The 16,932-nt window shown below is 46.4% G+C and overlaps 1 protein-coding gene across 1 annotated transcript in view; it reads right to left on the bottom strand.

Moving 5' to 3' along the window:
- Positions 1 to 16,932, bottom strand: part of LAMC2 (laminin subunit gamma 2) — a 44,053-nt gene that overhangs the window by 9,895 nt on the left and 17,226 nt on the right. Inside the window, exons 6-17 of the mRNA XM_029081318.2 lie at positions 16,016 to 16,152; positions 14,233 to 14,355; positions 13,696 to 13,885; positions 11,964 to 12,076; positions 9,133 to 9,351; positions 8,354 to 8,536; positions 6,499 to 6,744; positions 5,343 to 5,485; positions 4,230 to 4,371; positions 3,802 to 3,995; positions 2,177 to 2,256; positions 1,600 to 1,752 (exon numbers count right to left, since the gene is read on the bottom strand). Coding sequence (XP_028937151.1) covers positions 1,600 to 1,752; positions 2,177 to 2,256; positions 3,802 to 3,995; positions 4,230 to 4,371; positions 5,343 to 5,485; positions 6,499 to 6,744; positions 8,354 to 8,536; positions 9,133 to 9,351; positions 11,964 to 12,076; positions 13,696 to 13,885; positions 14,233 to 14,355; positions 16,016 to 16,152 — 1,923 coding nt within the window. The remainder of the gene's footprint in view (positions 1 to 1,599; positions 1,753 to 2,176; positions 2,257 to 3,801; positions 3,996 to 4,229; positions 4,372 to 5,342; positions 5,486 to 6,498; positions 6,745 to 8,353; positions 8,537 to 9,132; positions 9,352 to 11,963; positions 12,077 to 13,695; positions 13,886 to 14,232; positions 14,356 to 16,015; positions 16,153 to 16,932) is intronic.

Below are 16,932 nucleotides of genomic sequence, written 5' to 3'. Positions count from 1 at the left end.
CAGGGCCCTTCCAGCTCTAGAACTCTACGATTCTCCAGCCCGGATCACTAGCCTGAAGCCCCCGGTGGAGCCCAGGTCCGGAATCCCGCTGGCAGGAAGGACAAGGACCAGTGTCCACATTCCCAGAACGGGTAGGGCAGACCCAGCTGAGTTCTGCCGCTGCATCTCCCCCTAAGCCCACCTCCTTGGGGTGTTAAATGGGCAGTGTCGGTCCACTGGCGCTCCCCCAGCACTCTGCCATCAGACAGCCTGTCCAGACCTGAATACAGGCTTGTCCTCCTGCCCCAATCCACATGCCCATCAGAGCGAGCCACCTTCTCTCCCCGACTCCTCTCAGCTCCTTGCCAGAAGCTCCTCGGCTTCCATATCTTCCCCCAGAAGACTGCTCAAATGTAGAACATTTCCCTTGATAGTCTGCTTATATTTTTCCCTTCCATGGCTAGTTGACTTGGTTTTCCCGGCTTCCCTCCCACGTGGATCTTTTTTTAATGGTATTTGTTAAAATGTGTCTAGAAGCAGTGTGGCCTAGTGGAAAGAGCATGGGCCTGGCAGTCAGAGGACTTGATTCTAATACCAACTCTGTCACATGTCTCTTGGGTGACCTTGGGCAAGTCACTTAACTTCCCCGTGCCTCAGTTACTTCATCTGCAAAATGGGAATTAAATCCTACTCTCTTCCACTTAGACTGTGAGCCCCAAGTAGAACAGGGACAGTATCTAATCTAATTAACTTGTATCTACCTCAGTGTTTAGAACTGTGCTGGGCACACAGTAAGAGCTTAACAAGTGCCATCATTATTATTATTATGTACCAGGCACTGTACAAAGCGCTGGGGTAGATACAAGCTAATGAAGTTGGACACAGTTCATGTTCTACATGGGGCTCACAATCTTAATTGCCATTTTACAGATGAGCTAACTGAGGAACAGAGAAGTTCAGTGACTTGCTCAAGGTCATACAGCTGACAAGTGGTAGGGCCAGGATTAGAACCAAGGTCCTTCTGACTCCTAAGCCCGTGCTCTAGCTATCTGAATTTGTTCACACCCTTTGAGGGACATTATGGGGTCCTTTATGGGGCACCTTCTTTCTCTTGGCCCACCATCCTAAAAATTGTGGTATTTGTTAAGAGCTTACAATGTGAAAAGCACAGTACTGGGGGAGGTACAATATAATCAGATCACAGTCCCTGTCCCACAAGGGGCTCACAGTCTTAGGGGGAGATAGCTAATCCCCACTTTACAGATGAAGAAACTAAGGCACAAAGCTGTTAAGTGACTTACCCAAGGTCACACAGCAGACAAGTGGCAGAGCTGGGATTAGAACTCACGTTTCTCAACTCCCAGGCCTGTGTTCTTTATACAAGGCCACCTCTTTCGCAAATCTCATCTTTTCTTAGCTGGCTGCCAACCCTTCAACCCCTTCCGTGATTTTTGCCTCTGGCAGCAGTAATGCCATCATCCTCTTTACCCCCCAAGACACCTTCAAGGGGGAATCAGTTGAGATTCTTTCTGAGTCCCAAGAGAAGACTGTCAGACCTCTCTCTTCATCCACACAGTTCACTCCTCTCCGCCTTTCCCCACTCTGAGAATGAAGACTTACTTTCTCCGAAGCTCTGGCACGACGGAGTTGCCCACGCTGCCGCCTCCGCCTTCCCCTCCACTCCCGGTGCCCCGCACCAACTCCAGGGCTTGTTTGGAATAATGCTCTATTTCCCTGGTCAGTTGCTCCATTCTGTTGGACGATTCCACTTGGCTGAAAGGGAAACAAAAGTATTCTACCAGCATGGACATAGCAAAGGGTAGGACATTTCCCTGAACTTTTTTCTTTTTTTTTCTAATGGTATTTGTTGTGTTTACTCTGTGCCAAGTATTTTACTAAACGCTGGAGTAGATACAAGCTAATCAGGCTGGACACAATCCCTATCTCACATCTGGCTCACAGTCTTAATCCTTATTTTGCAGAAGTAACAGAGGAACAGAGAAGTGAAGTGACTTGCCCCAGGTCACACAGCAGATGTGGCAGAGAAGGATCGGAACTCGGGTCCTCTGCCTCCCAGGCCCGTGCTCGTTCCACTAAGGCCTCAGCTCTGATATACTACTCCTGCCCTTAGCCAGGGCCAGCTTGGATCACTCTGTCCCAAGGTAGACAGGGAAAGTAAGGGACCTGGGAGTCTCACCTGTCTGCCAGCTCCTCGGCCTTCTGGGCCAGATCTATCAAGACACGCAGTCCACTGGAGGAAAGGGAAGGCGGGAAAGCCTGTGAAGAGAGAGAGAGAGGAAGAGAGGGAATTAACTGGTTGTCCTGTAAGTGTAGAAACATTTCCGGTGGCGAGACTGTATCAGTGTGTGAGTGGGGAAGAAAAGCTGGTCTCTTCTACCTTTTACCATGTCCAAGTAGTAAGGCAGGCATCTTTTCCAGCTCCTTTCCCAATCAGAGTGAGCAGTGCCTTCCCTAAATTGGACTGCTCAAACCCCTCATGTGCTGGCAATCAAACTCATATTATTATTATAATAATATTATAACAAATTATAACAGTATTTGTTAGGTATTTCCTAGGTGTCGGGCACTGTTCTAAGAGGTAGGGTAGATACAAGCAAATCAGGTTGGCCACAGTCCCTATCCCACAGGGGGGCTCACTGTTGCAATCCCCATTTTACAGATGAGGTAACTGAGGCACAGAGAAGTTAAGTGACTTGCCCAAGGTCACACAGCAGACAAGTGGTGGAGCTGGGATTAGAGCTCAGGTCCTTTGACTCTTAAGCCCGTGCTCTTTCTACTGGGCCACGCCGCTTGCCTGAGGCAGCATTCCCATTTTCACGTATATTTCTCCCCATCCCTCCACAATCTCAAAAACAGCAAATCTCAGACCTCTTGCTCCCTAACTGAAGTGAAAGCAAGGAACGCATCCCTAAACATCCACTGAAAGAGAATATTCTTTCCCTCCTCCCTCTGCCCTTGTCGCTACCCCTGCCACCCTCTCCACAATGTCTTGTTTGAACTCAAACTCATTTCAGTGGGAAACAGAACCAGAGCCACATGGACGAAGCTGAATAAAAGAAGATGAAGTCGAATCCTGTTTGGGTTAGGAGACGGACAGAGGCGGGGAGGGACTACAGATAAAGAAGGCAAGGAGAATATTGGAGGGGAGAGGCCTCCCTTACCTTTTCCAGTGATGAATTTAAGAATAATAATAATTAATAACTGTGGTATTTGTTAAGCACTTACTATGTGCCAAGTTCTGTCCCACATGGGGCTCACAGTCTAAGTTGGAGGGAGAACAAGTATTGAATTCTACTAAAGGGAAGCAGCATGGCCTATTGGAAAGAACACTGTCTTGTGAGTAAGGGGACCTGGGTTCTAATCCTGGCTCTCACCACTTACTCGCAGTGTGACCTTGGACAAGTCACTTAACTTCTCTGTTCCTCGGTTCCCTCATCTGCAAAATGGGGATTAAGCCTGTGTGCTCCACGTGGGACAAACTAATTACCTCGTATCTACCTCAGTGTTTAGAACAGTGGTTGGCACATAGTAAGTGCTTAACAAATACCATCATCATTATTATTATTACTATTTCTATTATTAATGACAGAATGGAGAAGAGAGCGAGAAGTAAGGAAAGATGGAGCTCAATCAATCAAAGGCATTTGCTGAGTGCCTACTGTGTGCAGAGTACTGTGCTAACCACATAGGAGGGCGCTACTGAATTAGAAGATACGATGATCCCTGTTCTTGAGAAACTTACAATCTAGCAACACCAAGAGGCAAGAGCCGCACCAAGAGAACCAAGTTTTAAAAACTTACCATGATTCTCAGGAAGGTTTTGCTTTCTTCCAAGATCCCATTGAGCTCTGTGATCCACCTTCTGGTGTCTTGACTTTGGTTGTCAAGAGTCTGTATCTCCTGCACCATCCTCTTGATCGCCTCCAAGCGGCTTTGGAAGTTGATTTCCGGGGCTCTCACTTGAGACAGGTTACGCATCATGTTCCTGTCAGTGACTGAACAAGAGAAAAGGGGAAGTGTGCCGTGGGTCACTCTGGACCCAATAGAAAACTACACTGGGCAGTTGGCCCAGGTCTGCTGTCCAGGAACGCTGAGCCAGGGAAAGATGCCACAAAGCCGACCCTCTGACTACCCAGATTGCCTGATTCACCCCTAGCAGAAGGTGACCCTTGACCTGTGGCTCTGCCCTCCTAGGGTTCTTCTTCCTCTCTTTCTCCTACTACCATTACCTTCGGAGATTTGAGCTTCTCTCAGGATATTCTGAAGGGTCTCTTCCACTTGATGCATCCTTCTTTCTACCTCTGTGTTGGGCCCGGGGGCACCCCCGAGGTGCACCTCCAAATCTCGTATCTGAAGCCACAACTGGTCCATCTGCAACCCAACCGGATAGAGAAATAAAGTTAAAGGTGTAGTTTCCTCTGTGCCCTTTAACACAACTCCATTGCGACTGCGGTACAAGATTGGAGGAATCTGTTCTCCCTCCCACTTAGGCTGCAAGCTCCTTGAGGGACAGAGACTGTGTCCAACCTGAGCTACCCCAGTGCTTAGAATGGGCTCAGACCACAGGCCTGGGAGTCAGAAGGTCATGGGTTCTAATCCTGGTCCCACCACTTGTCTGCGTTGTGGCCTTGGGCAAATCACTTCACTGTTCTGTGCCTCACATACCTCAACTGTAAAATGGGGATTGAGACAGTGAGCCCCATGTGGGACAGGGACTGTGTCCAAATTGATTAACTTGTATCTACTCCAGAGTTTAGAACAGTGCTTGACAAATAGGAAGCACTTAACAAGTACCATAACTATTCTACATTGTGCAGCGGATAGAGCATGGGCCTGGGAGTCAAAAGGTAATGAGTTCTAATCCAGGCTCTGCCACTTGTCTGCTGTGTGTCTTCGGGCAAGTCACTAAACTTCTCTGTGCCTCAGTTACCTCATCTGTAAAATGGGGATCAAGATGGTGAGCCCCACATGGGACAGGGACTTTGTCCAACCCAATTTGCTTGAATCCACCCAGAGCTTAGTACAGTGCCTGGCACATAGTAAGCATTTAAAAAATACCATCATTATTATTAGTAGTAGTAGTAGTGTACAGTGCTTGGCACATAGTAAGTGTTTAACAAATACCACCATGATCATTATTATGATGACAGGGACTCTCTTTGGAGGTCCTACTTTTACTTGGGATTTCGAGGGAGAAATTTACTTAACCTTTCTGTGCTTGAACATTGTCTGGGCCCTTTAACTACATTTATGTGCCAGATTCTACATAGGTTTTTCATTTAAATGTGTGAAGACAGGAAGCCAGGCCCTGATGAAGAAGGCCTGGAAAGGGATTGGCTAACCTCAGTTTTCACTTGGTTGTAGCAGGCTGGGCAGTCCAAAGATGAGATCTTGCAAGTGGGGCCCTCGAACCCTGGCTTGCAGATGCAGGTCCCGTCATCCTGACAGTCTAGGGGGTCTGAACCCACAGAGTCACAGTTGCAAACTGCAATGAAGAGAAGGAGACGTGTGGAAGCCCCAGGCCCAGTAAATCTGGGAGAGCCAAGCTGATGGGGGAGACCCACACAGACGCTGAGACTTTGACCCTTCAGATGAAGCCTAAAACTGAGATTCCAGCTGCTGACCTCCTAGCCATTGGCTACTGGAAAAGTAGCTTGTTCAGACAGCCTTTGGCAACTATCCATTCCAAATATCAGTTACTCTCTTAGGAAATTACTCCCTGTCCAAAACCCTTATAGTTGGTTCTATTTCTTCCTCTCCCCCAACAGGTTTAGGGGCTCTTTTCTTTCTATTTTCAGTCTTAGAACTGAAGACCGAAGAACTTCTCGCCCACCCAGGAATGTGAACCTGGCTCTCCCAGTCTTCCCAGCCAGCTTAAAACCACTATAGTCACATCCGGGCTCCCCTCTCTGTGAACCCAACAGGGTCTCAGGGGTTTTCTTTGGGATATCTCCTAGGAGGAGACCCACTGGGGCCCATTTCTCTGGAGCCACGTCGGGCAAACAGAGCAAAGTCTCTTGAGAAGCAGCATGGCCTGGTGGATAGAGCATGGGCTGGGAGTCTGAAGAATCTGGGTTCTAATCCTGGCTCTGTCACTTGTCTGCAGTGTGACCTTGGGCAAGTCACTTCACTTTTCTGTGCCTCATCTGTAAAATGGGGAATAAGCCTGTGAGCCCCCTGTGGGACATGGACTGTGTCCACCTGATTAGCTGTATCTATCCAAGTGCTTAGTACAGTGCCTGGCACAGACTAAGCACTTAACAAATAACATTTTAAAAAAGTGAGCCCAGGAATTACAGTCAATGTTGCTCTTTGGGAATGAGGAGCCACCTCTCACCATTATAAGCCCTCCTCACGCTTCAGCCCAAGCACCTGTATACATATACACCCACACCCTCTCTCTCTTTCTCTATATCTCTCTCTTTCTTCCCCTTCCCCCACACCTGCAGGCTGACACCCACATACACCCCACCAGATCCTTCAAGGTCATCTTTCTACCTTGACACTTGTTTGTTGGGTTGGGGGCCAGGGGGTTCCCGAAGTAGCCATCTCTGCACTGGTCACAGGAGAAGCCAGTGGTGTTGTAGAGGCACTTCAAACACTCTCCAGTCAAGTGGTTGCAGTTCCCAGAAGCACTAGGGTCAATGTTATTGTTGCACTGGCAAGGCTGACAAGGCCTTACCAGTCCTTGTTCCCCAAAGGGGTCTCCAAAGTAGCCGTCAGCACAGAGTTCGCAGCGAGTACCTGGGAAGGGACAGAAGAGTTAACCATCTAGGATTTCCCCATTTCCAGCGAGATTGGGGTTCTAAAGTAGGCACCCGAGGCCCACTAGTCTCATTGTCATGCCAAGAAGCCTAGGTCCTCGGGTCAGTCAATTGTATTTATTGAGCACTTACTGTATACAGAGCGCTTTGGAGAGGACACTATAACAATAAATGGACACATTCCCTGCCCACAATGAGCTTACAGTCTTCAGGTGCCAGAGCAGGGTGTATGCAGTATAACATACTGTAGGCTGGCCCAAGATCTCTGGCTCATGAGTGAATCTGAGATTTTTAGACCATGGTAGCTCCAATACATGGCTTCATCCCAACTAGCTTGTTCACCAGTCCATTAGCTCCAGGACGGCAATGTGAGCCAGAGGGCTAATCCCAGGAGCCTTTAAGGTATAAAGCCAACTTTACCCGGGTTACCCTGGGTGATCTAAGTCAGGTCACCTGTCTGTGCCTCAGTTTCCTTTTTGGTAAAACAGACTAACAAAGAGCTGCATCTAACTACTTCGCAAGAATATTCTGAAGATGTATTCACGTCAACAAAATGTGTAAACTCTTGAAAATAACTGCTACCGAACTAGTTCTTTTCTCCAACCTATTAGGGGTTCAGCATGCAGTAATATACTAAGTATATGTACTTACCATTTAGATAGTTTAAAATGTGTCCCCAGATTATAATAATAATAATAATCATCATTATCATCATATTTGTTAAGGGTTTACTATGTGCCAAGCGCTGATCTAAGTGCTGGGGAATATTCTCAGATTGGACACAGTCCCTGTTCCACAAAGGGCTCCCAGTCTACATGGCACAGTCTACATGATAGAGCACAGGCCTGGGAGTCAGAAGGACCTGAGTTCTAATTCTGGCTCCGCCACTTGCCTGTTGTGTGACCTTGGCCAGTCACTTAACTTCTCTATGCCTCAGTTACCTCAAATGGGGATTAAGACTATGAGCCCCATGTAGGACAGGGTCTGTGTTCAACTTGATTATCTTGTATCTTCCCCTGTGCTTAGTACAGTACCTGTCACAATCAATCAATAATATTTACTGACTGCTTACTCTGTGCAGAGCACTGTACTAAGTGTTTGGAAGAGTATAATATAACAGAGTTGGTAGACATGCTCCCTGCCTATAATGATCTTACAATCTATAAGGGGAGACAACATAGTAAGTGCTTAACAAATACCATTAGAAAAAAAAAGTAGAAGGAATCACAGGTACTGAATCCCTACTTTACAGATGAGGAAACTGAGGCACAAAGAACTAAAGTGACCTGTCCAAGGTCACTCAGTAGGCAAGTGGCCGAGCCAGGATTAGAATCCAGGTCCCCTGACTCCCAGGCCCGTGGTCTTTTGGTCTTTCCATTAGGCAACACTGCTTCCCTATGTGTTCCAAGTTTTTCAGAAATTACCTGCTGCCATTTTCTGGATTTAGAACTCATCTAAACATCTCCGCAGATGATCTAGATTTTCATATATCCAAATCATGCCTGGTCCCCACCCACACAGGGGAACACCAGTACCCTGATTCCCAGAACAGAAGTCAGTGGGGTTCTAAAACGAGCATCTGTTAGTACCGGTGATCCCTTGAGGGCAGTTGTTGCAGATGACCTCCTCCGTCTCCGGTATCACTGAGCAGCTGAAGCCATTTTGACAGGGGCATGGCTTACAGTTGCGGGGGTCCTGGGGGTCATTGTAGAAACCAATGGGGCAGTCAGAGCAGTCGATATCTGGGTTTTCATCCCCAGCATAACATTCCCCTGTGAGAGCCATGAGAAGGGGAGAGATGAGAAATGAGCAAAGGCAGAAGTTCAACCCACTTGCCATTTTTTAACCCAGTGTTTTAATGCTTAGAGTCTAAGATGCTCCAGAGAGAACAAAGCTATTCTAAATGCCCGCAACCTGACACAAATTCTGATCTCTGAGCAAGCAGGGTGACCCTTTAACCAAGGGCAGTCTACTTTGACACATTTCTTATTACCCATGGTCTGGCACAGCCTGCAAATCTTTTGGGATAACGCTTGTAACCTGACCACCCCCGTCACCCATCTTCTACACTCAGCTCAGGACCTTCTGGCAATTTGGCGTTCTTCCACAATCCAGAAACCTCCCTAGAATTGGACCCAATCTGGTGTAACATGGCAACATGCCCATAACCTTCAAGTTTCCTTTAACTCGATCCCAAATCCATAATCAGGAAACAGACCTAGGCCCCATCAATCCAGAATCCAGTTCTTCCCAGAGACCCCTCCCCAGCAAGCCCGGGCTCACCTCATCTCCTGATGCACTCCCTGATACTCACTCCTACAAGCCCTGATATCCCCAAGAAATCTGCTATCTTCACTCAGGCCCTTACCAGTTTCAGGATCACAGGTCCCCCCGCCCTGGCAGTCGCAGGGTACACAGGTACTGAAGGGTCCAAGCTGGGCAGAATCTCTCTTGAATCCAGGAGCACACTCCTCGCAGAAATGACCTTGGTACTCGTTGGGGCACATACACTCTTCAACCCAGGGAGCTGGTTCTCCTGAGACTGGCCGAGCAGAGATGAGGATGACGTTATCAATGTATCCGGTGCCTGAAATCCCAAGAAATAGGTCAGAGAAAGTTAGCAGCAAGAAGGGTGTAGGTTAGAGGGCACCAACTGGAGACAAGGCCCATTTTAGGATTTTCACTTCCCTAGTTCCCTCTCAGATGGCACATTGTTTTTACACATACGCTACACTAACAGAAAGTCCAGCTGTGGTTCCATTGGGTAGAATGCTGTTCCGTGAATCTAGTGCCTGTTCTGGCTGTAGTTCGCTAATGTACTTGGCTAACTACATTAGAGAGGCAGCATGGACCAGTAGATAGAGCACGGGTCTGGGAGTCAGAAGGACCTGGGTTCTAATGCTGACTCTTCCACTTGTCTGCTGTGTGACCTTGGGAAAGTCACTTCACTTCTCTTGACAGTTTCCTCATCAGTAAAATGGGGATTAATACTGGGAGCTCCATGTGGGACAGGAACTGTGTCCAACCTGATTAATTTGTATCTACCCTAATGCTTAGTACAGTGCCTGGCACACAGTAAGTGCTTTACGCATGCTGTTAAAAAAAGTGCACTTCCCAATGTGGTGCACTCATAATTACCTACTCTCTCTTTGTACTCTGTGCTCCGGTAGAAACAGGCCTGGCAAAGGCAAGACGGCCAGAGTTCCCCTGTGCAAGTCACTAGCCCCATCACTGACTTCTCTGTACCAAAGTCTCAGGGCTGAGACTCACCTGTCATTCTTACCCAAAGACTCCATTATCATCCTACTAATATAATACTGTTTTTGAGTGGAAGTGTAATGAGCCCCACAAAGGACCTGAGAATTATAGCTCAGCCACCAATCCTTTGTACTGACTTGACTTGGGAAAACCTCTTTATCACTTTGAGCCTCTGTTTCTCTAGTTGTTAATAATAATAATAATAATCTTGGTATTTGTTAAGTGCTTACTATGTGCAGAGCACTGTTCTAAGCGCTGGGGTAGATACAGGGTCATCAGGTTGTCCCACGTGAGGCTCACAGTTAATCCCCATTTTACAGATGAGGTAACTGAGGCACAGAGAAGTTAAGTGACTTTCCCACAGTCACAAAGCTGACAAGTGGCAGAGCCGGGAGTCAAACCCATGACCTCTGACTCCGAAGCCCAGGCTCTTTCCACTGAGCCACGTTGTTCTTTTTCATGCAGACTGTGGAGGCTTAGGAAATATTGGTCAAATCTCTCAGCAGTCCTATTTCAAGACTTTTTTTCTAACTGGTCCATAAAACGGCTGGGAAATACCCCCAGTCATAAACTGGCATAAGGGATGGGACTTGGTACTAATGGAAAATGCTTTGGGATACAATCCTTGTGGCCAGGGAACATGTCTACCATCTCTGTTGTACTGTACTCTCCCAAGCAAGTCACCTCATTTCTCTGTGCCTCAGTTTCCTCATCTGTAAAATTGGGATTAAGACTGTGAGTCCCATGTGAGACACGGATTGTGTCCAGCCCAATTTGCTTGTATCCACAGCAACGCTTAGTACAGTACCTGGCATATAGCAAGCACTTAAACAAATGCCACAATTAGTATTACTGTTACAGAGTTCTGCATGCACTAAGTGATCAATAAATACCATCAACTGATTGACTGGGCTCACGTGAAATGTCACATATAAATGCAAAGGGTAATATCACGATATTGGTAAGTAGTGACAGGCTTAATTCATATAGTAGGAGAGTATTGTGGCCTTAAACATTTTTATTTGCTGAGTCCTCTTGCAGAGGGCCCTCTTAACACTTCAAAGTCCTCTCAGGACTCCCTTGTTCGCAATGGATATGGGCTGTATATGCCAGGGAGTCAAAGGGGCATCACCAGAATGATAAAATACAGTATTTCTTTCTGCTGTGATGGGTCCTCTCAAGATCCTACCCAAAAAAGCCAGCATAATGGGGGCTTTTGCTCCATAAATCTGCTCTAATGAATCAGTCAATCACTCATTCACTTAATTGTATTTATTGAGCATTTACTGTGTGCATTTTGTGTCAAGCACTTGGGGGAGTACAATAAAAACAGCAGACATAATCCATCCCTTCAAGAAGTTTACAAACTATCAGGGAGACAGACACAAAAATAAATCACAGATGGCATGGAGTAATAAAGTACTGAGATATGTAAGTAAATGCTATGGGTAGTGATGGGATGCTTGGATGGCACAGAGGAGTTGAAGTGGAAATTGGGAGGACGTAGGATGGATAAATGAGAAATTAATAGGGAAAGGCTTCCTGGAGGAGATGAGGTTTCAGAAGGGCTTTGAAGATGGGGGGAGCAGTAGTTATCAACCAATCAATTGATCAGTTACCAGGAGTGAAGGGGGAGTGAATAGGCCAGGGAGTCAGAATGTCATGGGTTCTAAACCTGGCTCCACCACTTGTCTGCTGTGTGCACTTGGGCAAGTCACTTAACTTCTCTGGGCCTCAGTTACCTCATCTGTAGAATGGGGATTGAGACAGCAAGCCCCACGTGGGACAGGGACTGTTTCTAACCCAATTTGCTTTCATCCACCCCAGCTCTTAGTACAGTGCCTGCACATAGTAAGCACTTAACAAATACCAGAATTATTATTATTTTATTATTCCAAATGGCCCAGCATTCCCCTGGCAACCATAACCCCAGTCACTCACTGTAATCTCCATATGAGGCCCGGATCTGGAGCGATGTCAGGTTCCGCAAAAGTCTGCGAAACTCAAAAGAACTCAGCTGGGGACTCCATCCACTGTTTGGGTCCTCGTCCAATCTATGTAGTGGATAGCCAAAGACAAACAACATTTTGATTCCCGTTTTCATTTTCCCTTAGCGCTGCTTCCACCCAGACCCCCACTCAATGCAAAGTGTGCATTTGGCAAAGTTAAACTTGCAGCCTCCAGAGGTTTTACTTCACTCCCTCTCACTCCCCCAAAAGCAAAAAAAATCTCACAGTCTTTAGGAACGACACACACCATGCAGGCTGAATTGCTAGTTGAATGGCCAGGTGTAGTACCCCCTCTCTACCCACCCCTCCCCCCCTCAAAAAATCACCTTTTTTTTCCCTGCAGAGAACTCAACACACGCTACCATTGGAAATCTCATGATTCTCTCATAAAATAGAACTATTGTTTCCAATTTGTTTTACCTCCAAATATCCTTTGAGCATCTGATTACATTACTCACATCTCCTTATGTTTTCAAATGTTATTTCCCCTAGCCCTGTGCCTCTTAACCAACTCCCAGAACTTGGCCTCAGTGATTCAATTATATCTTCTGACATCTTTAATTTTTTTAAGTACTGGGGAAATCACAAGGTTATCTGATCAGACATAATCTCTGGTTTGCAGTATATCTTATTGCTATTTTTTACAGAGGAGGAAACTGAGGCCCGGAGAGAGCTAAGTGACTTACCCATGTCAAGGGCCATTGGCAGAGCTGGGACTATAACTTAGGTCTCCTGACACCCAATTCTGCCCATTGCCTCCCCACTTCATCCTTGACCCTCCCATGATCTAGAAACATCTTCCAGTTCTGGGGGCTCCCAGGCTCCTTGGATTCTGTTTTAGGGTAAATTAAGTACATTCAGTCAGAGTTTCTGTTGGCCAAGGAGTGTATGGAACACTAAAGCACTAGGTATAGAAGCACAAATCAGATGATCTGGTACACTTATAACATTTTGTAATAAGGGATTTGAATTATTGCAAATGCCCCTGTTGAGGAAAATGCATATTGCAGCATGCTATATATCTGCTGCAACACATGTGCACAACTGTTTCTTCCGACTCCACGTACTCTGGATCCAGACAGGCTCAGACTGTGGCAAAAATATTCTCTAATAACCTAGCAGAATTCTAACCAAAACAGGTGCTCTGACTGAACTGAATGTTCTTAAAACACTGAGAAGCAGCATGGCCTACTGAGAAACAGTGTAGCCTTATGAGAAGCAGTATAGCTTAGTGGAAAGAGCATGGCCTGGGAGTCAGAGAAACAGGGTTCTAATGCTTGCTCTGCCACTTACCTGTTTTGCGACTTGGGCAAATCACTAAACTTCTCTGGCCCTCAGTTTCCTTATCTGTAAAATAAGGATTCAATACCTGTTCTCCCTCCTGCCGCATTAAAATATCTGTTACTTCATTTACTTGGAAGCAGAAATTAAGTCCCTTCTCTTAGAATGACTATGTCTGATCTGATTATCTTGTATCTAGCCCAGCACCAGCAAGTAGTATGCACTTAACAAATACCACAATTATTTAGGCCCAGCTTTGGACAGCAGCACAACCATGATCAAACTTGGAGAAAATACATATAAAAAACAAAAGGCCAGTGGCTCCCTTACCATTGACTCACCCTATTCCCAACCTCAGCACATCTGCCTTCTCTCCATTTTACCTGAACGTGTATGTCTTGGTGATGCCACAGGGGAGTGTTTTCCCCGGGGACATTAAGGGTGCGGTGATGCGTAAACCAGCCCCCTCCAGGATCACATCATGATTGGATGGGCGCCGTCCTCCTCGGTCCACCCGGTAATCGAAGGACAGGGTCTGCCCATAGCTCACTTGTTGGTTCCCAAGAAACTTGCCTGAGTTAAAAAAAAAAAAAAGGAACAAGAGGCTAAAGGTCACTCAGCACTTCAAGAAGTTGAAAATAGTTACAACCATTTTTCTTAAGGCCGTAACATTAGTCACACAAATAAATGCGTTTGATTTATCCTTCTGAGAAAAAGCACCTCTACTCTCAGGGGATTAAGAGCCCTTTTGGTCTGCCACTGTTAATCAACAAATACAGTATGTGTATGCTGTTTCACGTGATTCTTTGCCCGCCAGGTCAGTACCTTTGCCCTCCAACCCAATCCGTGGCAGCTGCCACCCTTGCCCCTGCCTCATCCCAACTGCCATCCCCTTGCAGGAAGATGTACCCCTTACATACCAGGTGCCACAAAGTAAACGGGATCAGATTTTCTGACAGTGATGAACACATCTTGGTGCCGTGGAGACCACTGGAGCTGCCTGGGGGACCCATTTCTGAGAACGGCCCTCCAACCTTCCACATCTAAAACACAAACAGAGTCCATTTCATTCTGTCTGCAGGACGTTACAAAGTGACTGGATTTCTTCAGGGATAGGAGGGGGAAACGTAGGACAGAACATTAGGGGATTCCCTCTTGGAAGGTCTTCTTGGGTTCCCAGCTGGCCAGCCTTTGCTGGGAAGAAACAAGTGCATTAGCTGAAGGGAACATGTTTCTGCTGGGACTCCAGATCTTGGCATTGTTCAGGGTCAGGCATGATGTAGGCATGATACAACCCCACCTCAAATCAAGTTGGGCCCAAGTGGGTGCTGGAGTGGGGAGAAGCAGTGTGGCTTAGTAGAAAGAGCATAGGCCTGGGAATCAGAAGGACCAGGTCCTAATCCTGGCTCTGCCACTTGTCAGCTGTGTGACCTCGGGCACTAGAAGCACCATATGGGACATGGATTCTGCCCAACCTGATTACCTTGTATCTACTCCAGTGCTTAGAACAGTCTCTGGCACACAGTAGGCACTTAAATACCATAAAAAATAAAGTAAAAAAGAGTCTCAGTGTTGGCTATGCCCTGGGATCTGGGTCTCTGCAAAGCTCTATATCCAGGGTTTGATTGGTTAGACCATGGGACAAAGCGGATTTCATGGGTTTGGATCCCAGGACAGGACTCTTCTTTCCTTAAACCCCCTCTGCTACAACACTGCCAACTTCAATGAATGGGGGATGGAATAGCTTCCGAGTGAGACAGAATGGATACATCAGGACTCTTCGATCTGAGGCATGACTGAAGTCTACAAAAATTACCAAAGGGGTGGTCAGGGCAAAGGCAGAATTGTTGTTCACCCAGTTCCACGATACCAGAACTGAGGAGCACTCAGGGAAGCTTGAAAGCAGTAGGTTCGAAACAAACAAAAGGAAATCTTTATCTGCCAGTGGGTGGTGGGGGAATAGAAGGCATTACTCTACGATGCTGTGCAGGCCAAAAACATCAGTAGGTTTAAAGGGGGTTTGGATCAACTCATGCATAAGAAATCCATAGTGGGTCATTAGAAAGGAGGTTAAGGATGCCCAAGATATGCAGGTCAACCACAGGAACAGAGAGAGCTTCCTGAATGGAAGAGATGTCAGTTTCCAGATAATCATGTTATGCTGGGAAGTTCTTGGAGGGGACAGGGAGATGGTTGTTTTCAAGGGGGTCATCCCCAACACAGAAGCGATTAGACTGTAAGCCCGTCAAACGGCAGGGACTGTCTCTATCTGCTGCCGACTTGTTCATCCCAAGCGCTTAGTACAGTGCTCTGCACATAGTAAGTGCTCAATAAATACTATTGAATGAATGAAAAGTGTTCCTACATTATACCACAGAAGACCTAAAGGTGTCCAAAGAATCCCCTTCAACTCCCTCCTTCAACTATCCAAAAGGTCTTTGTTGTGTCTATGTGTCTAGTGAGTGCTCAATAAACACAATCCATCAATGGTATATATTGAGCACTTACTTTGTGCAGAGCACCCTACTAAGCTCTTGGGAGCATACAATATCATAACATTGGTAAACACGTTCTCTGCCCACCAGTTTACAGTCTAGAGGAGGCAATAGATATTAATATAAATGACAGATATGTAGTATAATATCACTGATGGATCTATGAACACATAGTCATAAAGAAAATAAAGAAAAGGGAATGTTTTACCTTTATGAAAGACAGAGGTGATGTTATAGACACTGTAATTCCTGGAACTTCTGCAGCTGGCTGAGTGGCCATAGCAGAAACACTGGATACAGCCCTTGGGGTTTCCTGCATCCAGGTGGTAGTAGCCAGACCGACACCTACCGGAGCCATTTTAGGAATAAATATGTTAGAGCATTCTTCTTGTTGCTGGGGAGCATTGGATAACAGATTAAGTTCCGTTCTCCCCATCTCATACAACCTCCTAATAGCCGCTCTACTCATGGCAACTGGATCAAACCCAACTCAGTAATAACTGTCACCCGGCACTCAGAGGCTTGGGCGATTATAAATACCATTGATGGGTGATTGATTAATGAGTTGCCCCACCCCTGGGCAGAAAGCCGTGTGGTGTCTTACTGAATGGAAGCACAAGGACAGGCATGTGGATAAGCCCTTGGCGAACCCAGTGGAACATGAGATTTCTCTTCTATGTCATTCTCGCTCTTGGATTTGCAACCTTCATTCACCCTTCCCTCAGCCCCACAGCACTTACATACCTATGCATGATTAGCACTTATATACCTATGCATGATTTATTTATATTAATGTCTGTCTCCCCTTCTAATAACAATAATGATTATGGTACTTGTTGAGCGCTTACTGTGTGCCAAACACTGTTCTAACCAGGGTAGATACAAGTTAATTGGGTTGGACACAACCCACATGGGGTTCACACTCTTAATCCCCATTTTATGGATGAGGTAACTGAGGCCCGGAGAAGTTAAGTAATTTACCCAAGGTTACACGCAGACATATGGTGGAGCCGGGATTAGAACCTGGGTCCTTCTGACTTCCAGGCCTGAGCTCTATCCACTACATCACACTGCTTCTCTGATTGTAGAGATTGTAAACTAGATTGTAAGATCACTGTGGGTAGG

Source organism: Ornithorhynchus anatinus, chromosome 16, assembly GCF_004115215.2.
Source record: "Ornithorhynchus anatinus isolate Pmale09 chromosome 16, mOrnAna1.pri.v4, whole genome shotgun sequence".
NCBI lineage: Eukaryota > Metazoa > Chordata > Mammalia > Monotremata > Ornithorhynchidae > Ornithorhynchus > Ornithorhynchus anatinus.
The sequence above is the reverse complement of the archived record's forward strand: the minus strand, read 5'-3'. Positions and strand labels throughout refer to the sequence as shown.